At 36.4% G+C, this 19,349-nt stretch overlaps 1 protein-coding gene across 2 annotated transcripts; it reads left to right on the top strand.

The window, feature by feature from the left end:
• Positions 1-6,203: 6,203 nt before the first annotated feature.
• Positions 6,204-9,036, top strand: LOC120180044. 2 transcript variants are annotated; one of them, XM_039185476.1, is made up of 4 exons: positions 6,204-6,358; positions 7,786-8,312; positions 8,381-8,654; positions 8,775-9,036. In XM_039185476.1, the coding sequence occupies exons 2-4, from the start codon at positions 8,020-8,022 to the stop codon at positions 9,033-9,035; spliced, it is 828 nt and encodes a 275-aa protein (XP_039041407.1). In that variant the 5' UTR covers positions 6,204-6,358; positions 7,786-8,019; the 3' UTR covers position 9,036. The 2 variants fall into 2 exon arrangements, with proteins under 2 accessions (XP_039041407.1, XP_039041406.1); XM_039185475.1 differs by having other exon boundaries at positions 8,381-8,660.
• The last annotated feature ends 10,313 nt before the right edge of the window (positions 9,037-19,349 follow it).

Genomic DNA, 19,349 nt, shown 5'->3' with positions numbered 1-19,349 from the left:
ACCAGCATTTTGAAAGGCTTGACTGACCTTCTAGAAATCTTCATGTATGGTTTCCATTTTGGTGTTCAATTTATCATTTTCAATCTTCAAATGATGTATTTGAGCTTCAAACCTCAGCCAATCTTCTTCTCTCTGGGCGCCCCTACTGATATTCTTACCTTGAAGACTTTTGGTATTAATCTATCAGGACCCTTAATTACTAAACTAGGTCGATCATTTACCATAAATTGTAAGGTTCCATGATCCAAAAGACTTTGGACTCGGCGTTTGAAGGCAAGACAATTCTCGATGGTATGTCCTTGAGCTCCGGCATGATATTCACAATGAACGTTGATGTCATACCAATTTGGATACGGAGGTTGGAACGGTTTTATATAATATGGATCCACTTCTCGTGCTTCAAGTAACTTTTCATACAACTCTTTATATGATATAGGTATAGCATCAACATGAGAACCACCTTTTGTCTTGTATTGAACCTGAGTTTTAGTCATTGGGAGCAGACCAAACTTTGATGATTTCTGATCACATGATTTCTTCTCATCTCTGAGAGCTCTTACAGTGGTCACCATTTCTTTGATATTTCCAGACGATTTGTGAATACGAATGATGACTGTCTGTAATTTCTCAAGTTGGTTAGGATCAGAATTCCCTTGCATATCTGAAATTGCAGGATTATCTTTATTAAGCTTTCTCTCTTTCTGTGCAGGAATCTCTTCTCTTTTGGCCAAAACAGATATTCTTTCCATCATCTTGGACATCTGCTCTCTTATCTCACGTATCTCCTTTTGATCTTTAATGGGCATAAAATCTTTGGGTGCATAGCTCTCCTCTATCCTTGGAGTTCCCTGAGGATGTCTTTTCTTGGCCGCATCATATTTTGTTTGATCATAGAACTTTTTGTCCATTTATGATTTCTTTCTAATTTGATGAACAGTCTTTTCAGTTAACACCTTTTGTTCATGATCATGCAATGCAAACAAAAGAAAACATATAAACAAATTAGAACAAAAATAACATGCATATGAAAATAAGAAAAAAATAAAATGGTTAACCAACTAATTAAAAGAAAAAATTTATTTATCATGGTATATAATAAACCCTAACCTCATGCTTTCTAATTCCATGCTTTGTTTGGAAAAGTTAACCTAACTGCATGATTTCTAGTTCGCATGCATTTATTCAGGGAGAAAAAATAATAATAAATTAAAAGCTAAAGCTTATTTCTCCTTTGTGTACACCTATGAACAAAGGTTCAGTACTGTCTTAGATTAGGTGAATTTTTAGGGTTTATTATATGCAGAGTTTCAGTTCTAGGAGTAAAGGTACTCGAATTGTCCTTGTTGATAACCCCTTGGGCTGTCAAAACCCTCAATCCTAGTCCATTACAGACTTTAAGCGGATCGAGTTCAATTCGAGGGGACACATTTCTCTATGACTGACACGGAGAATAAATTCTCACGAAGACATAGAGCATATGAACCCCGAAAGTTACTTGCTAGGCCTGACACGGAGAATAAATTCTCACGAAGACGTCGCTTTCACTCCCACTTAAAAGGGACAAACTCAATTATAGAGCTTTGTGTAATGCAAGTGTTGTGTGTGAGGAGAAATGTTCAAACCTCTAACAGAAAAATAAATAATAAAATAAAATACTTGCAAATAAAATGAAATATTAATAAGAATATATAAAAACTATAAAAATATAAATATAAAAAATTTGAAAAGAAAGAATTATAAATTAAATATATGAATTTTTAATTTATAATTAATAGAGACAATTTAAAAGTTTGACCAGTCCCCAGCGGAGTCGCCAAGCTGTCGTAACCGGTTTTGGTCCGGGTACGAAATATTTATTTGGCGGTGAAATTGATGTGAATAAATGGTTTTGAAAATAATTTAGGAGTCGCCATCGGCCTTTTGGGTCAGGTAGGTCGAATACCTAAAAAATATCTTTTAAAAGAGTTTTTAAGAAAACATCAATTAAAAGATAAACTGATCTGCGTTTTAACCAAAAATTCGTTTTTTAATAATAAAAAGGGATTCGTGGTCGGTTACGTTTAGGGAAGGATTAGCACCCCTACAACGCCCAAAATTGGTACTTTTTAATTATAAATTGTCTCTAGTATTAAAATTAAAAATTCAAAAATATATTTAATTTATAATCATATTATTTCAAAATTATATAAATAATATTTATTTATTTATTTAAAAATATTAGAAAAGAACTTCTAGGTGCCTTAAGACAGCTCTTTTCTTTGATATTAATAAAATTGATTTTAAATAAATTAAATAATTTTTAATAATATTTAATTTTAAAATACCAGAATAGGACATCCAGTTATATTAAGACTGTCCTTTTCTTCGATATTGAAAATATTAAATAATTTATTTTAAAAATATAAATTATTATTTATCATATATATTTATGACTATAATAATAGAAAAATATTTAAATATAAACAATTAAAACAATAAAAATACAATTAGAACGATATATTCAAAAGCAATAAAATAAATGAAAACATTTAAAATTAGTGACTAAATTATAGTAAAATTAAAATTAAAAACCTAATTCATAATTAATCAAAATTATAGGGTTTAAACATGTTATTTTCTTATTTTATTAATTTAGTGACTAAAATAAAACTATATAAAATTCGGATAATAAATTAAAATAAATTAAAAAATATAAAATCGGTATTAAAATAATAATTAATAAACCATGAGGGACTAAATTTGATATTTACCTAAATATATATATATATATATTCTGATAAGGACTAAATTAAAATAAAATAAAATTAGAAGACTAAATTAAAATAATCAAAAACTACTTTCAGTGACTAAATCGTAAGGATTACAAACTATAGTGACTGCGGAAATGGTTTACCCATGATGGAAATTACACAGATACCCCTCCCCAAAACGACGTCGTTTGGAGAGGAGTTTAAATATTCAAAATGGCCGGCCCTACGGGCCAAATTTCTCATTTCTGTTTCTCTTCTTCTCTCTCTCAAAAATAACTTTCTCCCTTCTCTCTAGTTTCTCTCAACAGAGAGATAGCCGGCCGTTGACCACCACCATCGCCGGCCACCGTGAGCGGTGGCCGGAACTCCCAAATACCCCCAAACTAAAGCTATGAATACCCTAAGACCGATTCCAAACTTCTTTTCTTCTAAAAAGCTGTAAAATTACCTAGATCTATGGAAATACGTTCGGTATTTCGGCTTCTTTAGTGGCTCGTGTAGGTTCCGATGGCCGTGCTCCTTCCTCGGTAAATGCTTCTCTTCTCTTTTCTCTTAGTTTTTTTTTCTTTTGGTTTCTGTTGATGTGTTCCTTGTTACTGCATCTCTCTCGTTTTTTGTTGTGGCTGTCCTCTCCCCTTTTTTTCTTTCTTGCAGGTTCAGTGGTGGCTTTTATAGCCACCACAGTGTACTCCTCGGACCGGTCCGATCTAGCATCTTTGGTGAGTCACCAAGCTATGGCGGTGACTCACCATAGAGCACTGATTTGGTGAGGCAGCTGGCCTCTGGAAAGCTCGACGAGGTCGGCGTCGTGGAAGCAACAGCGTCGGCAGCAACTGGTTGGACCATCTGGCATCAGAGAGTCGGTCGTCGGGGTGGCTTCAGGGGTGGCGCCGCATCTGGAAACGGCTGGCTGCTAGGGTTAGAAACCCTAGGGTTTTCCATCTGGAACCTTTTTGGGCCGTTGGATCTTGCCAGATCCAACGGCTGATGATGTGGATGGCGGCTGGGGGCTAGGGTTTGAAAACCCTAGCTGAAACCCCAAATTGATTCAGGGTTTCCATTTGGGTTTGGGATTTGAATGTAATTGGGCTGTGATTTGGGCTTTGTAATATTTAAATAATAATAATATATAATATTAATAATAATAATAAATAATAATAATAATAATTATAATAATAATACTAATAATAATAATAATAATTTTAATAATAATAATTTTAAATGAAAAAATTGATGTCTACATTACTTGTACAGTGTTTGTTCCTGTTTCCTCTTCATTGCATGCGATCAGATGGTTCCCGCACTTCTCAGTTATATGTCCATACTTCCCGCATTTACGACGAATTTGTTATAGGCCCTCGTACTCCAAATTCCTTATCACTCCATCAATACATATACTAGGTATTAAGGGTTTGTTCAAGTCTACCAATACGACTAATCTTGCATACCTTTCTCTTTTTCCGGCATAGATCTTAATCTTATAATCAATCTTGATTACCTTTTCGATTATTCCAGCAATGTGTCTAAACAGAGATTTTGAATAATAGCGATATTGTAGCTGTGGGATTCGTACCCAGACGATAACGTGGGATGGATAGCTTTCGGTGGTCGAGAAAGTCCTACTCCAAGACTGGATTGTTAAATACCTACCATAGACTGTATGTACCTTCCGTTAGAACATACACATAGTCACTCTCCATCTCGAACATTATTATGTAGTAATCGTTATCAAGATCGACTACCTGATATTTCCCTTTGGGTTTCCACAGTAATTGAATTCTTTCCAGTAGGGTTTTATATCCTATATTCCTATTCTACGCCCCAGAAGTCTGACTATGATAGATCTTCTCATACTTTGATCGATACGATCATGAACTTTTTCTGAGAATTCTACCGATGGTATTAGACCGCTTGTGTCAACAACTACCTCCGAGTCGCCATGATGATATTGTCTAAACTTGGTACTGCTTTCGTGTCGGTGTTTGGTTTGTTTTTGGATGCCACCGCTCCAGCATATGTCATAGGTTTCTTGGTGATGTCTTTGAAAGCTGCAGTTTCTTCATTGTTTTCATTATTTCCCTATAACTAATCCCTCTTCGTTCCTGGCATTCTTCCAATCGCAGTTGTTCTCCAAAGGAGAACCTTGTCCCTTTAGTACTGCGAGGGTCTCCATTGAGATTTCTTTCGTTATGCTTCCGGCCTTAGAAAAATCAGGTGGTTCTACCGGTAGTATCAGACTACGAACTATCGGAGGGCAAGGTTTTGCGAGGGTGTACGCTGAAGATTACGTTAGGGTTTTCGTTGAGGTTTTCCATCAAACTTAAACTAGATTGGATATTGTTAACTAGTGTGTTGGACGCAAGATTTATAGTGGTTCGACTTTCTCAACCAAATCCTACATCCACTACCTTAACTCCACACTAAGGATTTTAACAAATTCACTAATTTGTTCTTTTTTTTCCTAGGTTCAAGAGTAACCTTTACAATTCTCTAGTTTTTCAAGGTTCAAGAGTAACCTTTACAATTCTCTAGTTTTTCAAGGCTAAACTATAACCACTCTCTTTTTACAAAGGATAAGAAATATAAACAAGAAACCTCACAAGGTAGGTGTTTACAAAGATTTAAGCTCACAAGAATAAAAATAAAAGATATTCAATTAAGCTCTATACACTTATGTACAAGAGAAAAATGAATGAAATAAAAATGAAAACTCTTTTCTCTTGATCTCTAAGCTTGGATAGGTATAGTTTTCCTTCTTTAAGTGTCTTGAACTTGTTTTTATATGTTGTAATGAGTTACCACTGTTTTTAGCCGTTTGGGAAGGTTTGAAGCTGTTGAAAGATTTTCTGCCCACACAATTTTGAAACTCTGGGAAAATTTCAAAACTCTGGGAAAGTTTCGAAACTTTTCGAAAGAGTCATTGGAAAAATATAATCGTTGAAGCCAAAGTATCGAAACTTCAGGGAAAGTTTCGAAACTTTTTGAGAAATTGTCTTGGAAAGTTTCGAAACTCTTCAAAATACTCATTTTTAAGGTTTTGATTGGACTTTGAATTATTTTTGAAAACTTTGAATAAATTCAATTTAGTCCAACAAACATTTTGTCCTTATTTGTTATATAAAAATATAAGTTCTACATAGTGTCATAAGAAAATACTTTTTATAATAATTAATTGAATAAACTTGAATTAAATAAATACAATAATTTACTTAATATATTAATTCTAATATTTAAGACACTAGTCAATAAAATAAGCCAATTAAATTTCACAAATAGATGACATGGCCATGAGGTAAAGCTGTCTTAGGTTAGGAGCCGGCTCAATATATTTATATTACCAAAATGTCCCCATTCAGCTACTCGACACTTCCGCATCCGAAGCACAACGAACCATGGGCAATTGGTCATTTTATCGAACCAGATTTCGTTCCCGATAAAAACACAGGCTCGCTTTCGACCTCCGTGGCCATGTACGAACTTTCCGCTTTGAATTTTGAGCTTCGAATCAATCACGTAAACAAAATTTCGTGCCCATAATTTAAAGAATCTAATTATCTTGCTAAATAATTACGGCCTCCTCAATAACCTCTTCTCGCGATTCACCGAAGGTAGATTTTACTTACATTATTTATTCCAAGCTTTAGGGTTCTCTTTTTTTACTATTAATCTTTTTGTTTATTTGATTTACTACTTATTTGAGTTTCTTTTCTAATTTTCGTTTTGATTTATTTGTCCACTTTTTTCTGCAATTTTTATTAGTATTTTTTTATTTATTTTCTGGTCAATTGTCGATGTTGGATGAATGAAGTATCATTTGATGTATAAGCGAGGACTTGTAGGATAAGTTGGTAAATTTGAAGCTTAGACTGGATTTACTGTGTTAAATACTGCATTTTATGTGAGGAAGCTGTATTACGTTGATTAGTCAAAAAAATGATGAAATATTGAGGAATTTAAGTGAGATGAAATTTTGTTTGTCTTGTTGTCTGCTTCAATATTGGCTTGAATTTAATTGAAGTAAGGAAAGTGAAGTTGAAGTCAATTATATGTATCCTTGTGTTATGGTTAAAACTGTTAGGAGCAGAAGAGCAATGTTGATTAGGAAATAATTAAAATGAGAATGCTGCTCTTACTGATTGCTCTGATCTAGAAGTATCTTTAATTTGAAATCACATTGAATTCAACCAGTTAAATAATGCTGTTCATCTTACGTTATAATCTCGACGAAATGATATTTTATTTATTTGTATATATTATATTACATTGAATTATATATACATTCATACAGGCTATTGATCAACTGGAGCGTTTAGCTAAATAAATGTCAGTGTTCTTCTGCTCAAATTTGGTTAATGTGCTGAAATTTATTTGCTGGGCTCACTTTTTTTGAACTATGATTCTATATTAAGTCATAATATGTTAATGAAAAACAGCCTTAGTAGCAATTTTTATTTTGATGCATGAGAGCTGATTTTACATGGAGGAGTTGTATAGGTTCGAAACTTGTTTAAATAAAAGGCAAATTGAATGGGTGGTTTAATCACAATTTTATTTTATATGGGTTTTACTGGCGAGTACCTAAGGAATTTTTATAGAAGACTATCTATATTAAATGTAGTAGTAGACTATTAATGCAACGATTTCCTAAGCATTGGAGAAAATATTGCATAAAAATCCTTGTATTCACTGCTTTCATTTATTGCATTTATGTGAGCTACTGGAGTACCCTCTTTAAACCTTTGGGAACTCTTACTGTCTTGTAATGAGACGGTAAAAGGATTATTGGCACAGTCTGTGGAAGGTGATGAGTGTCGTCTTGGTTCCACGACCTTCGATATTTCTTTCTAACTACTGTTGATTATTTTATGGCTTAGCTTTAATTTGCTACTTCTAGTTGTATTTTTTTTCTCTTATAAAAAGTGTATTTTTTGTGTTTGCATTATGCATAAAACAGCATGAATTTTGATGTAGCATTGAGTGTATTTTTTCTAATATGTAATTTTCATGCTTATCCTTAGTTTTTTCTCATGTGCAGATACGTAGTCCATTAAGAGTTTAAATAGGCCTTTTTTTGCTGTTCTCCTACTATAATGCTCCGATGTATTTATTGGCCTCATAAAATTGTGGATTTGCAAAATCTGATCCAGTGGCGATATCCAGCAAGTTTGAGCATTCTGCTGGTAGCCCAGACAAGCCACTGTATATCAGCGGACAGCGTGGAGCCCTCTTAGCTGCTCAATTAGACAGATCAGGTGGCTTTCGTGAGACCATGGAGAATCAGATTCTATCTTCTATGCCAAGTATGTTGAGAAGCAGCTCGGTAGCCGCCCAAGGAGATTTATCTAAATTCTTCCAGTGCTTGCGTTTTGATCCCAAGGTGGTTGCTGCTGATCATAAGTCTAATCGTCAAGGAGATTTTAAACGGTACATTATTGTAGCTTTTGGCCTTTCTGCCAGTGAATCTCCTACCCCATTTTCAAAAGGCAAGCTCCTTCCTTCTCCTATTCCAGACGAAATCAAAGGAGTTAAGGCTGGTCTACGGGATTGCTCTATCAAAGCAAGGTATTCCTTGTAAATTTTGTACTTTGGATCTTAGATGTCATTAGTTATTAAAGTAAATCAGTTAACAGGGAGCGAGTGAAAACTTTCAATGAAGCCTTATCAGTATTCAACAAGTTTTTCCCAAGCATACCATCTAAGAAGAGATCTCGATCAGAAAGCTTTTCTAATGACCGGTCTAATGCCTTGATATCTGGTGACCGGTCAGTCTTGAGCCCTTCTATTGGTAAGATGGGAATGCATAATAATTCCATTGCTGGAGGTCTTGAATTTGAACAGCAGAAGTCAGAAGAAAGGCCTAAAAGTGCTATTCCTAATAAACGTACTCGGACTTCTTTGGTGGATGTGAAGGTTTGCATCTGTGATATCTTCTATCTTTGTGCCAATTTGCATGTGGCTTGCCTTTATTTTTATTTTTCCGTCCCTATCTCTTGAAGAATTTAAAATTTGTTCTAATGGATCTAGATGGATATACGGAATAATGCTTTAGTCAGGCAGCTTAGTAATGCAGATAGAGATAAGGAAATGCTCAGGGTTTCGTACGGTGGCTCAGTTCATGGTGAAGAGCGAACTTTATCTGGTGGTGCTGATGGATGGGAAAAGACAAAGATGAAGAAAAAGCGTTCTGGGATAAAAGCTGATGTATCTCCAAGTATTGTATCAACTAAACTTGAAGGGCTTCGGGAATCTAAACAGGGAATTCAACAAAGTGTCGAGAATATCTAAATTAAATATTAGGATTGTTAACTAGATATTTTATTCTATTAGTTATTTGATATAATCAGTTTTAATTAGATAGAATCAGTTTTTTATTCTGTTAGTTATTAGATAGGATCAGTTTTAATTAGATAGAATCAGTTTTATTATGTTGCTAATTTTATGCATCTTTTTATGTAAAGTTGTTACATTGTAAACTCTATTTAATTCAGTTATATTCGGCAGAAATAAAATAGATTCATTCGGAACAAGTTTTTTTGACTTTATGGTATCCGAGCCAGAAATGGCCAAACCCTACGATGATACCTCTGGTATCACCCTAAACACTAAATCCTTCCAAAACATATCTATCACTTCTCATAAGTTGAATGGAAATAATTTTTTACAGTGGTCATAATCTGTGAAACTGTTTATTCGTGGTCGTGGAAAATTCGACTATCTCTCAGGTATCACTACGAAACCTGCCGAAGAAGATGAAGAATCTGAAAGATGGGAGGAGGCAGAAAACTCGATGATTTTGTCTTGGCTCATAAATTCTATGGATCCGAGTGTAGGGAGAACTTATCTCTTCCTACCTACTGCTCATGACATTTGGAATGTTGTGAACAAGACATATTCTGATCTCAGAACGCAGGACAATGGTTTGAGCTAAAAACTCGGTTATGGAGGCTAAAACAAGGAGAAAAAAATGTCACTCAATACTACACCGACCTCAAGACTGTAGGAATTATAGAGATGATTTGTTACCATTCCTATAGAGATATGATTTTGTAAATAGATTTCTACAATGCCTTATTTTAAAGGATCATATCCTAAGATTATTATTTTTCCTTTCTTAGAGTTTCCTACTTTAGAGAGAGCTTTTGTATATAAATATGTAATCTGTCATATGTAATCTGTCATATTGAAAAGAATAAGAAATTACAGAGAATTACTCTGATTTCTACATGGTATCAGCTTAGGTTACGATTTCTTTCCAACCTAGATGATGTCCACAACTTCTTCTCCTACTCCGGAGATCACTTCAAATCCAGAAAATTTTTCTGGTTTTGCTGCTCAATCAGAAGGTAATATGGTCATGAAAGAACCAAAAGGTAAACCTCATGCTACAGTTTTTTTCTCCTCCCAGTCGTCCCTTAATTTGATCCTCGATTCTGGTGCTACAGATCATATGACTGGTAATAAGGATTTGTTTTGCAATTTTTTTCCAAACTTTGGTAAAGCTGTCAAAACGGCTGATGGTTCTTTGTGCAAAATAGAAGGACATGGCACTATTATTCTCAATGACCAGATTGTACTTAAAAATGTCCTCTTCATACCAAATCTGGCTTGCAATCTCGTTTCCGTTAGTAAACTTTCCACCGACTTGCACTGCTCTGCAATTTTTAATGATATTGATTGTACTTTGCAGGCACTGAACTCGAAGAAGATGATTGGTAAGGCCAGCTTGCAGAATGGTCTCTACATTCTTCCTGCCTCTACTAAAACCGAAATCTCGAAATCTTTCACCGCTTTAGAAAAAGTTGATAATGTTATGTTATGACACTATCATTTAGTTCATCCTAGTTTTCACTATCTTGCAAAAGTTTTTCCTGCTCTATTCATTCATAAAAGGCCAAATTCTTTTTCTTGCAAAGTTTGCTCTCTTGACAAACACACTAAATCAACTTATTCTCCTTCTACATATAAGCCTTCTCACCCTTTTGTTTTGATCCACATTGATATTTGGTGTCCTTCTCGGGTGAAGAATGCTGATAATTGTAAGTGGTTTATCACTTTCATTGATGATCGCAGTAGGATAACTTGGACTTATTTGCTAAAAGATAAATCTGAAACTGCAAGTGTTTTTACCCAATTTTATAACATGGTTCTCACTCAATTTGGGTCTAAAATTCAGCTCTTTAAATCTGATAATGGCAGTGAATTTTTTGCTAAGTCTTTGGGTGCGTTTTTCAGGGAAAAGGGCATAGTTCAGATTAGTTCTTGTGTTGACACCCCACAACAAAACGGTATTGCCGAAAGAAAAAATAGACACCTCCTTGAAGTTACTCGTTCTCTTCTATTTACCACTAATGTTCCAAAATATTTGTGGGGGGAAGCCTTATTAACTGCCACATATTTAATCAATCGAATGCCTAGTAAGGTTTTACAATTTCAAACACCTCAATCTATATTTTTGTAATACTTTCCCCATTTTAAACCTATCTCCTCCATTCTTCCACTTAAAATATTTGGTTGTACTGTTTTTATCCAAAACATTGCTCCTAATAAGTCCAAGTTAGATCCTAAATCATTAAAGTGTGTACTGGTTGGATATTCTTCACTTAAGAAGGGTTATAAATGCTATCATCCTCCTTCAAAACGATTTTTTACCATTATGGATATAACATTTTATGAGCAGGATCTCTATTTCACTCAGGCTGAAATTCAGGGGGAGACATGGAAGGATTTTCAGCCACATCAAGTATCTCCTCCTACTCTTCATTCTCAAACTTCAGAATTGCCACCAATTTTGTCCTTACCTACAGATTTGTCACCTGTAACTACTCCCATTGATCCACCGGTAGTACCTATCACTACTTCACCCATACCCAATTTAAATACCCTTCCTGAAAATACACCTACTCCCATTCAAATTATTCCACAAACAACACCAATCAAACAACTCCGTTTTTATACAAGGAAAAGAAAACATATTCCTGAGGTTGTTTTGCAATCTGATGCTTGCCGAGAATTGGATTTGGGTCCAGCTGCCGAAATAGAAGAAGAAATCAGTAAGTCCACTTCCCCTACTCTAGATGACTTCCCTATTGCTATTAGAAAAGGGGTTAGACAGTGCACCAAGCATCCTATTGAAAAATTTGCTGGTTATAATTCATTGATGTCGTCTTTTCAAGTATTTACAGCAAACTTGGATAAAGAACAGGTTCCCACAAGCATAGCTGAAGCTCTAAAGGATTCAAAATGGAGAAGGGTTGTTGAAGAGGAAATTTGTGCACTGGAGAAAAATGCTACTTGGACTGTTACGGACCTTCCTCAAGGAAAAAAGGTTGTTGGCTGTAAATGGATCTTTACTGTAAAGTATAACTCAAATGGTAGCATACAACGATACAAAGCGAGACTAGTGGCCAGAGGCTTTACACAAACATATGGGATAGATTTCACAGAAACTTTTGCACCTGTGGCGAAGATGAATAATGTTCGAGTACTCCTAAGTTTGGCTGTAAATTGCGATTGGAAATTACACCAACTTGATGTAAAAAACGCTTTTCTTAATGGAAAGCTAGAAGAAGAAGTCTATATAAAGTTGCCACCTGGCTTAAAGTCTGTTGAAGGAAGTAACAAGGTGTGCAAGCTCAACAAGTCTCTATACGGGTTAAAACAATCACCCAGAGCTTGGTTCGAGAGGTTCACTAAAGTCATCCTAAAAACGGCTACAAGCAATCCCTCGCCGATCACACTGTTTTCATCAAGGTAACTTCTACAAATAAGAAAGCTATCCTTATTGTGTACGTGGACGACATAATTCTTACCGGAGATGATGAAGAAGAGATTTGCAATTTGAAGAAGTTGTTAAATAAGGAATTCGAAACCAAGGACTTGGGAAAGCTAAGGTATTTCCTAGGAATGGAGGTGGCAAGGTCAAAAGAAGGACTTGTGATCAACCAAAGAAAATATGTACTTGATTTACTCAAAGAAACTGGTTTTCTTGGTTGTAAGCCGATTGATACACCAATGGAGGCAAGCTTAAAATTTAACAAAGAAGATGGGTCATTGGTAGACAAAGAGAAATTTCAAAGATTAGTTGGGAAACTAATTTATTTACCCTTGACAATGCCAGATATAGTATTTCCTGTAAATGTGATAAGTCAACACATGACTAATCCTACTGAAGAGCATATGGCAGCAGCAAATAGAATTCTCAAGTACTTGAAGAAAACTCCAGGACACGGTTTAATGTTTAAGAAGACACAAGACAGAACTGTTAAGATCTTTACAGATTCTAGTTGGGCCGGAAACCTTACTGAAAGGAGATCCACTAGTGGCTACTGCACCTTTGTTTGGGGAAACCTTACAACTTGGAGAAGTAAGAAACAATCTGTCGTTTCAAGAAGTAGTGCTGAAGCTGAATTTAGAGCACTAGCATTGGGAATATGCGAAGGAATTTGGCTACTTAAACTACTGAAAGAACTTATCACTAATCAAGAGGATCACTTTGAAGTTTTGTGTGATAATCAATCTGCTATTCAAATTGCCAAGAACCCAGTTCAACATGATCGGACAAAGCATGTTGAGATTGATAGGCATTTTATTGCTGATCAAGTTAACAAAAAGACAGCCACACTTTCATATATTCCTTCAGAAGAACAAGTTGCAGACATTCTTACTAAGGCTTTGTCAAAGCCTGTTTTCAATAAATTCCTATTCAAGCTGGGATTATACAATGTATATTCTCCAGCTTAAGGGGGAGTGTAGGAATTATAGAGATGATTTGTTACCATTCTTATAGAGATATGATTTGTTACCATTCCTATAGAGATATGATTTTGTAAATAGATTTCTACAATCCCTTATTTTAAGGGATCATATCCTAAGATTATTATTTTTCCTTTCTTAGAGTTTCCTACTTTAGAGAGAGTTTTTGTATATAAATATGTAATCTGTCATATTGAAAAGAATAAGAAATTACAGAGAATTACTCTGATTTCTACAAAGACCTTGTGGCAAGAGGTTGACATGTTCAGCGACTACGAATGAAGTTGTGCTAAGGACAGGGCTCTATTCCAGACGATGGTGGAAAAAGAACGCATCTTTGAATTCCTAGTCGGCCAAGGAATTGGATAAAGTCAGAGGGCGCATTCTTGGTCGTGAACCACTACCAAGCACAAGAGAAGTCTTCTCCGAAGTCAGACGAGAGGAGAACCGGCGGACAGTCATGCTTGGAGGCCACACACCAAATCCCACCGAGTCTTCTACCTTGTTCTCGGGTCAGCCACCACGTCGCAACGATCGTCGGAATGACAGAGATCGGCCAATCTGCAAGCACTGCAACAAGCCGGGACACACTAAAGCCAAGTGTTGGAAGCTACACGGGAAGCCAGCCGAGAATTTTTCAGCCAATCGAAATTCTCGTAATACAAAGGGATTTCATGCCTCATCTGAAGATGCTTCTGAAGAGCCGAAACCTACCTCAAAACTGTATGCCTTCAGCAAAGAAAAACTAGAGCAATTGTATCAACTAGTGAGTTCTCATTCCATATCCAACACTCCTAACCCATCATCTTATATTGCCTCTTCATCATTAGCCCAGAAAGGTACATATCCTACAACTTTCATAGTCGGTTCTAAATCAAACCCTTGAATCATAGATTCAGGGGCAACAGATCACATGACCGGTAGTTCTACTATATTCTCATCTTATTTTCCTTTATCTGGTAATCTGAAAGTAAAAATTGTTGATGGTTCCCTAACCTCTATAGTTGGAAAAGGCTCTATCATTATTTCTCCATCTCTCACATTACTAAATGTCCTACATGTCCCAAAGCTCTCTTGCAATCTCATCTTTGTTAATCGTATTATTCATGATTGCAAATGCATTGCTACAATAACATTTATTGGATTTGAATTTCAGGGGGGAAGATAATTGGCAATGCTAAGGAGGTTGATGGACTCTATCACTTGGTCACGAAAAATCCTTCAGATAAACAAGTTCAGAAACCAAGATGCTTCACTACCTTGTCTTATGAGAATGAAATAATGTTGTGGCATTATAGGTTAGGCCATCTTAGTTTTAATTACTTGAAATATTTGTTTTCAAATCTTTTTTTTTTAAAGACGGTTTTTCTTTTCAGTGTGAAGTTTGTGAATTGGCAAAGCATCATAGATCTGTTTATCCATCTTTAAAGTATATGCCATCAAAACCTTTTTTCTCTTGTGCATAGTGATATTTGGGGCCCTTCACGAGTAAAAACAGCCTCATGGTGTAGATGGTTCATTACATTCATTGATAATCACACTAGAGTCACGTGGATTTATTTACTAAAAGAAAAATCTGAGGCAACAAGTGTTTTAAAAAATTTTCACTCACTGATCAATACTCAGTTTCAAGCAAATATTCAAGTTCTTAGAACCGATAATGGCCGAGAATATTTTAATGCAATCTTAGGTGATTTTTTGAAAAAAAATGAATTATTCATCACAGTTCTTGCGTTGATACTCCCCAACAAAATGGAGTTGCTGAAAGAAAAAATAGGCATTTATTAGAGGTGGCTAGGGCTTTACTGTTTGCTATGAATGTTCCTAATCGTTTTTGGAATGAAGCACTCTTAACAGCGTCTTATTTGATAAAGCGAATGCCTACAAGAGTTCTTAATTATATCACTCCTTTGCAAGCTCTAAAGAATATGTTTCCTGAAAATAGATCTTTCACTGATTTAACACCTAAAATTTTTGGTTGCATTGCTTTTGTTCATATACACGGCCAAAATAGAGGAAAACTTGATCCCCAAGCACATAAATGCATATTTCTAGGTTTTTCACCAACACAAAAAGGGTATAAATGCTTTGATCCTAAATCTGGGAAGTATTATGTGAGTATGGATGTCACGTTTTTTGAAAAATAACTTTTTTGAAAAACAACCTTTTTTTGACAAAAACTCTCTTTCGGGGGAGAATGACTCTGAAATGAGTTTTTGGGAACAAATATCTTTGCCAAAATTGGTTGTAAATAGCTCAGTGGAACCAATTCATATTCATGTAACTAATTCTAGGATTTCACAACCTATAAATTCACAACCTCGTGAGACTCAGGTAGAAACCGACTTGGAACCACCTACTGAACTTCGTGCTTATTCTAGAAGGATGACTCGACCAAGTAATGTTCCACCGGCCTCCAAGGTATGCCAACCATCGGACTCAACTATGGTCCAAGGTACGACTTCTCTTTCTCCTATTTCTTCTCCAAATTTAGAGCCTTCTACAGAATTCTTTGAACCCATAGCCTTGCGCAAAGGTGTCAGATCATGTACCACAAAACATCCAATATCCAATTTCGTGTCTTATCATAAACTCTCTACAGATTTCAAAGTTTTTTCCACCAGGATTATGGATGATGAATTACCTAAGTCGATACATGAAGCTCTAGAGGTTCCGAGATGGAGAGAGGCAGTTTTTGAGGAGTTAAAGGCCCTGAAGAAGAATGACACATGGGATCTAACTGCTTTACCTGAGGGGAAACGATCTATAGGCAGCAAGTGGGTGTTCACCTGTAGAAAACAGACTGTGTAGAAAACAGACTGTAGAAAATAGACAAGTCTGTTATTTTTATTCTTGTGTACATTAAGTAGAACATATTACATATTTATATACAAATTATGCCTCTAAACTAGGAAACTCTAAGAAAGGAAACTAATCCTAGGAGATGTAATCCCTTAAAATAAGGGATTGAAAAATAGAAAATAATTACAAAATCTCTTAACTTAAGGGATTGACAACTCATTTCTATAATTCCTACACTCCCCCTCAAACTGGTGTATATATGTTGTATATACCCAGTTTGAATGACATCTCATCAAAAGTCACTCGTGGAAGGGCTTTGGTGAAATATCTGTCAGCTGTTTCTTCGTCGGAATGTACTGCAATTTTGTAACTCCATTGTTGACCTTCTCGTAAATAAAATGTTTGTCTATCTCAATGTGTTTCGTTCTATCATGCTGCACTGGGTTTTTTGCTATACTCATAGCTGATTGACTGTCACTAAAAATCTCAAAATTCTTCTTGTCATCTAAGTCCAGTTCTATGAGCAGTCTTTTAATCCACATTCCTTCACATATTCCGAGAGCCATTGCTCTAAACTCTGACTCAACACTACTTCGAGAGACAACAGCTTGTTTCTTACTTCTTCAAGCCCTTGGAAGTTAAACACCTCGAACGTGCGGCCTTAGTCGCCTTCTCTGTGATTGCAGCTAAGTCAACTTGAAAACAACCCAAGCAAAGATGCTTAGATTTCCAACGGAAAAAAAACAAGAGGACTTAGCACAAAAAGAAAGACAAGAGAACTTTTAGAGAATGCTCTATGATTTCTCAAAATGAAGAAGTGAGTACAAATGAGGAGGAGAGGCCTCTATTTATAGTGGAAGCTCCCCTCAATGAACATCTAAGATCTAAGTACATCGACGGCCTAGATTAAATACAATCCCCTAAATCCCATAAATCAAGGGATTGTGATTACAAAATCTCTCTTAAGTAAGGAAACTCTATCAAGCTAGTTATATGTTGCCTTAGATAAAAGATTACAAAGTTTATGGAAAGAATCATGAGGATTTTGCAATAAAACCAAGGATTCTCCTGCCATAAACGTGTAAGGCTCTTCATCTCCATAGAATGGGGCCAGTCTTCATGGGTCCAGAAAGGTCCAACACGCCACATAAGTGCTCTTGGCCTACTCCTCGTGTGTTGACCCCGGTTGTGGGCTCGCGGTCCGTGACACCCTCCCCCACTGCTTTCGATGACGCCCTCGTCACTCGTCTGGCATGAAACTGGTCGATCATGGTCTTGAATTGCCAAAGTCCCTCGGCATGCTCCCAACTCCCTTCACACTCGGGTTGTCCCTTCTACAGAAAAAAGTACTCATGCCTTGGCAGTGTCTTGGTCGTCGAATAAATCTTTCTGCCTGTATGTCTTGGATCTCCTTGTCATAGGAGACCGCAACTCTGACTGGCGCTCGATGGGACTTTCCTCGATCCAGATCCTCCGCATCTTGATGGTACAGTTTGAGTAGACTCACATGAATGACGGGATGCGCTCGGATGGTTGGAGGCAACTCCAACTTGCAGGCCATGGTGCCTACCCACTTCACAACTCGAAACGGACACTCGTACCTCCGCACAAGTCCCTTGTGCACATCTGCATGGCGCAAAATGTTGGCCAATTTCGTAAGGACAAGATCGCCAACTTCAAAGTTCACGTCCCTACGCTTTCGGTCGGCCCACTTCTTGGTCCGCTTCTCCGCCTTGTGCAAACAAGCTCAGGCTAAGTCATGCTGCTCATGCCACTCCTTGGCAACATTGTGTGCTGATGGATTTAGCCCCTCATACTTGGTAACAACTGTGTTGGGTGTCAACGGTTGTTGCCCAGTCATGATCTTGAACGAACTCTGGTTTGTCACCTCGTTCCGTTGCAAGTTGTAGGAAAACTGAGCCACATCCAACAACTTTGGCCAGTCGCGTTGGTTGGCACTCACATAGTACCTCAGATAAATCTCCAACAAAGCATTCACTCACTCGTTTTGCCCATCGATTTATGGATGAACTACGGTGGAAAAGTTTAAGCTCGATCCTATTAGCTTGAACAACTACGTCCAGAACCTTCCTGTGAACCGCGTGTCTCAGTTCATGAGAAGGAGATGACTGCAGTGGTGCATTGCTTGTGCACTTGGTGATACTATTTGCTTGGTTCTAGGTTTGTGGTCTTTACCTATAATGTTGCAAATAGTTATTTTCTCACCCAAAAGAAGCTCTCTCCCAAGCAGGCTCGTTGGCAAGAGTTTCTTGCTGAGTTCGACTTTTCCATGGAGTACAAGCCAGGGAAGGTGAACTGTGTTGCGGATGGCTTAAGCCGGAGGTATGCCATCGAGACTGTTCCATCATCTATAGTGATATTTAGGGCCCTTCTCCTGTCAAAAGTATTTCTGGGTATAAGTGGTTTGTGTCTTTTATAGATGATTACTCTAGGACAACATGGGTTTTCTTAATGAGAGAAAAATCTGAGGTTGAGTCTCTCTTTAAAAGATTTTATCAAAAAGTTGAAACCCAATTTAATACAAAAATCAAAATTCTAAGGAGTGACAATGGGAGTGAGTATTTGAATAAAACCCTTGGGTATTTCTTTAAGGAAAAAGACATTGTTCACCTTACTTCTTGTGCCAACACACCTCAACAAAACGGGGTAGCATAAAGGAAAAATAGACATCTTTTAGAGGTTACTAGGTCTCTTATGTTTGTTGCTAATGTTCCTAAGTATCTTTGGGGGGAAGCTCTTCTTATAGCCTTTGTTCATATCCACAACAGAGGGAAATTAGATCCTAGGTCCATAAAGTGTGTGTTCTTGGGCTATTCTTCGATTCAGAAGGGTTACAAGTGTTACTCACCTTCCACAAAAAAGACCTATGTCTCCTTTGATGTTACGTTTTTTGAAAACCAACCTTATTTTTCAGGAACAGAAATTCAGGGGGAGAGTTACAAGGAATTTCAGCCTGTTCAAACCGATATTTCTTTACAGCCTATTAGTTACAAGGAATTTCAACCTGTTCAAACTGATATTTTT

Source organism: Hibiscus syriacus, unplaced genomic scaffold (assembly GCF_006381635.1).
Source record: "Hibiscus syriacus cultivar Baekdansim isolate YM2019G1 unplaced genomic scaffold, ASM638163v2 tig00112488_pilon, whole genome shotgun sequence".
Lineage (NCBI taxonomy): Eukaryota > Viridiplantae > Streptophyta > Magnoliopsida > Malvales > Malvaceae > Hibiscus > Hibiscus syriacus.
The sequence above is the reverse complement of the archived record's forward strand: the minus strand, read 5'-3'. Positions and strand labels throughout refer to the sequence as shown.